General features: G+C 45.5%; 1 protein-coding gene across 1 annotated transcript; it reads right to left on the bottom strand.

Moving 5' to 3' along the window:
• Positions 1–2,054: 2,054 nt before the first annotated feature.
• On the bottom strand, positions 2,055–5,287 carry Igsf23 (immunoglobulin superfamily member 23). Its single transcript, XM_021627959.1, is given in 3 exon segments — positions 2,055–2,209; positions 4,228–4,324; positions 4,991–5,287. Coding segments are annotated over 3 exon segments (549 nt in total).
• Between the last annotated feature and the right edge of the window lie 2,628 nt (positions 5,288–7,915).

Here is a 7,915-nt window from a genome sequence, read left to right as displayed (position 1 = left end):
CCCCTTCATTCTCTCACCTTCTCTTAGACGTTGTTCCTGAGGAGATGTGAGCAAACATCTTGGCACCCCAGCCATGGAATTGAGGACAAATCAACAAGTGGACAGCACCAAAGTCCAACTTGGTGAACCAATGAGTTTTAGTGGGTTTGCTTACAGGAATATGTATGGGTGAGAGGTTATTTACAGGAGCAGAAATGACACAAGTACAGCTGCATCAGCAAGGCCCACTGAGCACAAGTGACAGGTCATCCACCAAGCTTGGAGGCCCCAGACAGGTCACAAAAGGGAGATTGTTTTTCACAGTTTCAACTGGTCTGAGCATGACTCTCAGGTCTTTCGTATGAATATCCACCTGGGGTGGAAGGGAACTTCCAGTAACCTTCCTTGCTTACTTCATGAGCTTACATGGTTTCCCACAAGAGTGTGTGTGTGTGTGTGTGTGTGTGTGTGTGTGTGTGTGTGTGTGTCTCACTTCCCTTAGAACTTCCATTGTTTTCATATCTCTTTGTTCTAAGGAGATTCTCTCCAGACCCTGCTTCTGTCCTGGAGTCTCAGTTAGCTAGTTAGGACAGACACCATGGGTATGTCACTCAAACACTGAAAAAAACGTGCTTTTGACAGATATTGAGGAAACTGTGTGCAAAAAAAGAAGTGCAGGCCAGGGAAGTGGTAACTGTGCTGGAATTTCAAAAAAATAAAAGAAAATATCAATTAATTATTTATTTATGGGACAGGATCCTCTTCCTCCATAAACTTGTAACCAGGACAAATGGTGGTTGTTTCAAGCTGTTAAAGTCCAGGGGCAATTTGTTACCTTGCAGGCACTGACAGATACACCCATAGATTCTGGGAAATACTCCTGCCTTCTCATATTCAATTCTTCCTCCTATTGCCCCTCCTCTCCCTTCACCTAAGCCAGGAGGTTCCTTTTGCTTGCAGTCCAAGAGGTTGAAGAATAGCGAAGGCGTTCAGGGAGCAGGTGGATTTCAAAGATGGCCTTCTTCAACATGTTGGGAACTTATCTAGGACAAATATTCAGTAAACCAGGAGAGAAGAGGTCCCAGAGGGAGCTCACCACAAGCATGTCACCCTGTTTGGAGATTCCTTTCCAGGGATTGGCTTTGGGTAGTGATTGATGTGCCCACGGGTCAACTGCATGGGTCAGTTCTGAAGTAAAGACTGGAATGGGGAGGGAGGAAAGGAGGTAGGAAAGGAGAGAAAGAAAGAGATTCAGAGAGATTCAGATAGAGAGAGAAGAGAGAGATTGAGGAAGTGTACCACTGTTATTTTTTGCTCTGTGACATCACCATATTATTATATGGAGGTCTGAGCCCTTATTTTACAGTTTTAAGTGTGTGTCCATGCGTGTGCATGCTCTGGTTTTTGTTTTTTGTTTTGTTTGTTTTTTTTTTTTTCCTTTCAACCATGTTGATTCCTAGAGATCAAACTCAGACCCTTAAGCTTGGGGGCAGGCAAATGTACCCACTGAGCCTTCTCTCTTGTCACCAAGGAGCACCAGCTATTCCCACTGATGCTTTTTTTAGCTGTCTTCTCTCTGTGTAGGCTGGGTCCTCCCTTTCCTCATTTCCCATCCTTGATGCTCTTTCTGGCTCATCATGATTGCATCCCTAAGAGGAAACAAGAGGAATGGGTTTTGGCACTCAAAAAGCATGTCACTGCTTCAGAGGTGGAGTTATGACCAACTCCATTTTGCAGATGAACACACTGAGACCCAAGGGAACGTTCCTCCAGAGCTTCCATAAATTGGAATGTGACCCACAGAGTGAAGCACTCACAGTCTCTTCTGTAACTCTAGGAACTAGTGAGTGAGAAGAGCACCTCTGGGGTCACAGTCATTTCTTTCCTGTGGGACTGTGGGGTCAGTGGGTTTCTTGTTAGAATATTAATTATTGCTAATGTCTTGACTTTTTTGTGCCTCATCTAATATACTGGGAATAGAACTGAGTTAATTCCACTGGTGGAGTGACTCAAATGGAGCTCACGGGGGCTGGAGTGGATGTGGTCTGGTGGACATGTGCGAGGGGCAGAATTACCTAAAGGGCCAGTACTAAGTAGAAGCAGGCAGATTAGATCAGTACTAGGCCTCCTATGGTGCCTGCAATGATGAGGCTTATGGCAGATCCTCCTGAGAGGGACAGGAAGTCATCAGGTTTCATGGCAAAGGCAGTTATGGAAGATACTGAGGTTTCTGGGAACCAAGGAAGGAAGGTCAAGACTGAAGGACCCTACATACCTCCTCCACACCCGCACTAGCTGTCATTCCATCTTGGGTGAGTTTCACTGGATCATGTTCCTCTATTCCTTACAATCCTACTGTGGCTCCCAGGGTACTACAGGGGAACCACAACAGCTGGTCCTCTCTGTCTTGCCATTTTTATACCCAGGAAGGCATGGAACCAACTCCACCACCTCTTGAACTGGGCTGGCCACATGACTTGCTCCATCCAATAAAATGACAGTAACTACTAGTCCAGAGCCACAGAGGCTTTGTAACTTATTGAGGTCTGCCTATCTAAGAATGAGAGAGGACACCAAGGAGACCAGCTGTCCCCATTGACGCTATCTCTCTAAACAGGCTAAGCGTGCTGTAATAAGCCCATCTGTCCAAGCTAATGAACAGCCCAAGCCCTAGAATTGCAACCAGGACAAAATGCTGTTGTTTCAAGCTGCTAAATTTCAGGGACAATTTATTACCCTTGTAACTTACACCTTCATAAGAAGTTGGTCAGCTTATAACTCAGACTTCTCTGTACACTGTAATCACACACCCCTCTCTTGTTTCTTAGTTCATGCACCACTCCTCCTCTTCCTCTTCCCACACCCACCTCTCCATTTCTGTCCTTTTCTTGCTGGGGTTGGGGTTTGGGCTCTACACAATCTCTTTATATGTTAGAATCAGCTCAGTTGACCCCTCCTCCAGGAGGTTGTCCCTGACTGCCAGGCTGAATCAGGCTCCACAGATCCCAAGACACCCTCATTCAAGTTCTGCATACTCTGATCTCTGGAACGGGTTTGAATGGGTGGGGAGGGGTGAGGGCAGGATGATCTGTGGAAGTCCCCTTTTAGTTCCCAAGATGCGGTGGTCCTGGTCACTGGGATATCCCCAGCTTGGCCAGCAGTGGGCTGCGAATACTATAGCTGTTCACCAAACTTTTCCTGGATATCTGAGTGAGTGCCATCCACACTTCAGAGATTTTGTGTTTTGGGCCTAGAGAGATGGTTCAGTAGGTAAAGTGCCTGTTATACAAGCACAAGGACCCAAGTTCGGAACCCCAGAACTCCTCTAAAAAACTAGATGCTTGCCTATAACTCAACATGGGGACAGAGACAGACAGTAATCTCCCTAATGCTCACGAACAGGCTGGTCTGGTGGAATCCATCAACCCAGGTTCAGAGACAGTCCCTGTTTCCAACAGAGAGAGCCGGGCTAAATAAGCCTGACCAACTCCATGACAGGCTTCATTTTCTTGCTAGATAGAACAGGTAAAAGAGTTGCAAGAAAAAACATAGATAAAGGGCAACCAATCAGAAACAGCCAAGGCATATGGCCTGCGGAAGCTCAAAACAGTTACCAGAAATCTCTGGAACTGGCTATATACTTGAGGTAAAAATGATTATGTAGTGAGTGACTCTGAGATGACCCTCAGGCAAACTTGAAAGAGTCTAATTAGCTGGAGCATGGCAAGCATGGTTCTGGTAGGCTTTGTTCTCCCTGATTCCCTCTGCCTTTCTAAAAACCATTAGATTTCACTCCTAAAGCCAGCCACCAAGTTCTATTCCTTTATTTGGCCACTTCCTCCCCTGAAGCTGACCCCTAAGGTTCAGCTGTCAAAGTATTGAAGTCCAGCAATCAGAAGCCCTCTTTGGCTCACCTAATTAAGATGTCCACTTAAAATTAAACACTTCATCCTAATATGGGGTTACCCTTTTTACCTTTATAAACAACCATTTTCCTATGTTCCAGGTTTGTCTCCTCTTTAGCCAGAGGCAATCCTTTGTCTCCTGTGACAAATAACACCCTCCTCTCCTTTGTTCCCTTCCCCTTCTCCCTTGTTGCCCCCGTCTTCTGTCTTTGTCTCTTATTTCCTTCTCTCTTCCCTTCCATGGCAAATCAATGTCCTTTGGGCTGAGAAGTTGGTCTTGGAGAGTCCTGTGCTGAAACTGAGTCATCTGCAAAGACAATTCCCACTGTTCTGAGGTTCTTACCTGCTGCACAGTGTGCTCCAGGTTCCCCACTTTGCTGGCTGTCACTAATGCTGGTTGGACCCCTGGTGATGCAGCTGTCTTTGACTTGTGTCTGTTCCTGTTAGTAACTCCTAACCCACATTTCTGTAAGTAACTCTCATAAAAACTTATCAGTTCACCAAGTTGGACTTCGGGGGTGTAAGGGAATGGTATTGGCTCAGGATCCCCAGACCAAGTCTGTCATGTACAAAATGTGCTAATTTGGGGCTGGGGACATAGCCCAAATGGATAAAGTGCTTACTGCTCAATGAAAGTACCCTAGTTTAGCCCCTCAGGACTCACACATAAATGTCAGGCTTCTAATTCTAGGTGATGAGGGCGAAGATAGGGATCCTAGAGTGAGCTGGCTAGCTAGACCAGTTTCATCAGTGGGCTTTGGGTTCAGCTGGGAAATTTTGCCTCAATGAATAAGGTGGGGAGCCATTGAGGAGACCCATATGTCATGTCATTCAGTCTCTGGCCTTCATATGTACAGGGATACACATACAAACATTCATGCGAGAGAGAGAGAGAGAGAGACAGAGAGAGAGAGAGAGAGAGAGAGAGAGAGAGAGAGAGAGAGAGAGAGAGAAACAGGCTAATAAGCCACAGCTTACCATATGGAAAGAAAGATGGAGTGACATTTACAAACCTGACAGATAAAGACCTGGGGTGGCTGTGGGAAGCCAGCTACAGACCCTGTGGGTACAGAGATCCTGGGGACCCTTAGGTCTCAATGAGTCACCTGCTCAGAGACCCACTCTTTGTCTTTGTTCTTGGCTATGCACAGGTACGTTCCCAGCTGATTTGGGGATAATAGCCAGAAGAAGAGCTTCTCCTCAGTTGCACATGGCTTCTCATTCAAGGTCCAGTTTAGCACAGGCTCTGGGTTCATGATCCACGTCATCGAATACAGGATCACAGAGTAGCTAAGGTCACTGTAGATCACACCCTTATAAACCACTGGGAAGGTCACCAGTCTGGGGTTGTCTGTGGGAACAGAGACAAAGGCCTCCAAGTGACCTCCCAGAGACAGTGGCATCTCTTCTTCCCCCACATACATTCATTCCTACATTCACACATGTATTCATTCACACACACATTAATTCACCTTCCTTCACACACATTCATTTATTCATGCACTCATTCACCCTCTCAGTCTTCCATGCATTCATGTAGTACAGATCTATTGGGGTTCACCAGTTCCATTAGGTCTGCTCAGTGTCTCCTTATCATTAATTATACTAGTAATAATAATACTAGGTTACTGGGTATTTAGGGAAGTTAGGCACAACTATTTTAAACTGTTTCTGTTGTAACTGATGTATTGGTTTTCTGTTTGCTTGTTTGTTTATTTATTTTGATATTGAGAGTCACATGTAGCCCTGGATGTCCTGAAACTTGCTCTCTAGACCAGGATGCCCTCAAATGTACAGAGATCTTCTAGCCTCTGATTCTTGAGTGCTGTGATTAAAGGCATATTTCACCATGACCAACAACATTGAGTTTTATTCTTTTAAGATGTCTTTATTACATTTCTTAAAAACTTACTTTTAGTTTATGAATGTGTGCTTGTGGGGGGTATGGCAGATGCATTAAGAAGTCACAGGAATATGTGTAGGAACTGACTTTCTCCTTCTGCCATGTGATTCCTGGGGATTTAACTCAGCTCATCCTTGGTGACATCACCAAGTCATGTCACTGAGGAATTCTGGCAGGGGTTCTACTACTGAGCCAAACCTCATCCCCTCACTGGGGTTTCTAGGCAGGAGCACTACTACTGAGCCAAGCCCCCAACCCTCATTGGGATATTGTAGACAATAGCTCTACCACTGAGCCAAATCCCAGCCACTCACTGAGGGACTCTAAGCAGGTGTTCTACTACTGAGCCATGCCCTCAGCCCCTCACTGGGGGATTATAAGCAGGGACTCTACCACTGAGCTTTATTGTAACCTTGATTCTGCTATTTATTTTGAGACAAATTCTCCTCCTGCCTCTCTCTCCCCTAGCAACCTGAGCTAAGAGGTCGGACTGCATTAAGGGTTTTATAAAAAGAAGAAGGACGACTTGAGCCAACACACTTGTCTTATCTTGCTAAATGAAACCATCTACCAGGTTACAGCAAGCATAGGCCCTTACCAATGCTAGCTTTTAGGCTTCCTTGCATCTAGAGCCTTTTGTCAAATAAGATGTCATTTTAAAAATATAGAGTGTGTGTTTGAGACAGAATCTTGAGTATCCAAGGATCGCCTCATAAAAACTGAGTAGACCCAGACTCCTGATCCTCCTGCTTTGGTCTCCTAAGTGTTGAGATTACAGGTGTTTGTTACCATACCTAGTATTCTGATCACTATTTTTTTTTGTCATCTTGATTCAAGCTAAAGTATGCAGGAAAGCAGGAACTTCAATTTAGAAAATACCTTTATAAGATTGGTCCATAGACAAGTCTGTTGGATCATTTTCTTGATTAATGATTAGCTTGGAAGAGCCCAGCTAACACAAAAAAGTGACACCCCTGAGAGGGTGGTCCTGATTTACACAAGGAAGCAGGGTGAGCATGGAAAACATTCTTGTGTGTTCCTCCACAGCCTTTGTCTTATGTCCTGCCCTGACTTCTGTTTTCCATGGACTGTGACCTGAAAGCATGAGATAAAATAAACCTTCTCCTCCTGAAGTTGCCTCTGGTCATTGTGTTTCATCATAGCCATAGAAACCCTAACTACAACACCTGACTTTGAACCTTCATTCTTTATAAACCATCCAGTTTCAAGTAGTCTGTGATAACAAGAGAAAACAGTCTAACACAGGGGTGACTAATGACTGAACCAGAGGTGCCCTGTTATGCCCTGAGGAGTGTGGTGAGTCTGATTTCTGAGAACTGGGTCCTTCTCCATTGACCTCACCCACATTGACTTGAATGTGCTCTGCTGGACTCCTGTGGGGCCTGCTGGCAACCAGAACCTCAGTGTCGCACTCCAAGTCTTGAGCTGACACATTCTTGGCAACCAAGTGGCCTTCAGTGTTTAGCACCTCTTGGTTAGTCTGAGAACATGGTGGAAAGCCCTAGGGAAGGCTGGGCTTCAAGCTCTTGGAACCAAGAAGCCCTCTATGGCTCTGGTGACAGGCTGGTGGGTTTTAGCTCCTTCCATATGGGAAGCTTAGATGTAGCCAAGCAGGTGCAGGAGGTGAGCAGGGCACCTTGGAGGAGGCAAGAAGTAGACAGCAAAGAACAAGTGAGACCACAGGTGATATTCTACCCACAAGTGACCTGCCCACAGGTGACCCAATGGTGCAGATACTGGTGAAATGGCAGTGTGGTATGACTGAGAAATGATTCTCATAGGGTCTTATGTTTGAACACCTGGTCCCCATCAGGACACCCTGTCTGGAAGAGGTTATGGAGCCTCTAGGACAGCAGTTCTCAACCTGGGAGTCATGACTCTCTGGGGTCAAAGGACACTTTCACAGGAGTCGTACAGCGGATATCCTGCATATTGGATACTTACATTGTGATTCATAACTGTGGCGAAATTACGGTTATGAAATAGCAACAAAAATTATAGCAACTATAAAAATTTTATAGTTAGTGGCACTCCACCAGGCTGCTTTTCAGTGACTCAGTGGCAGCAGCTTACATCATCACCCATCGTGGGTTGGGTGCATTTCCAA

This window comes from Meriones unguiculatus, chromosome X (genome assembly GCF_030254825.1).
Source record: "Meriones unguiculatus strain TT.TT164.6M chromosome X, Bangor_MerUng_6.1, whole genome shotgun sequence".
NCBI classification, from domain to species: Eukaryota; Metazoa; Chordata; class Mammalia; order Rodentia; family Muridae; genus Meriones; species Meriones unguiculatus.
This window is presented reverse-complemented; position numbering and strand designations above follow the sequence as displayed.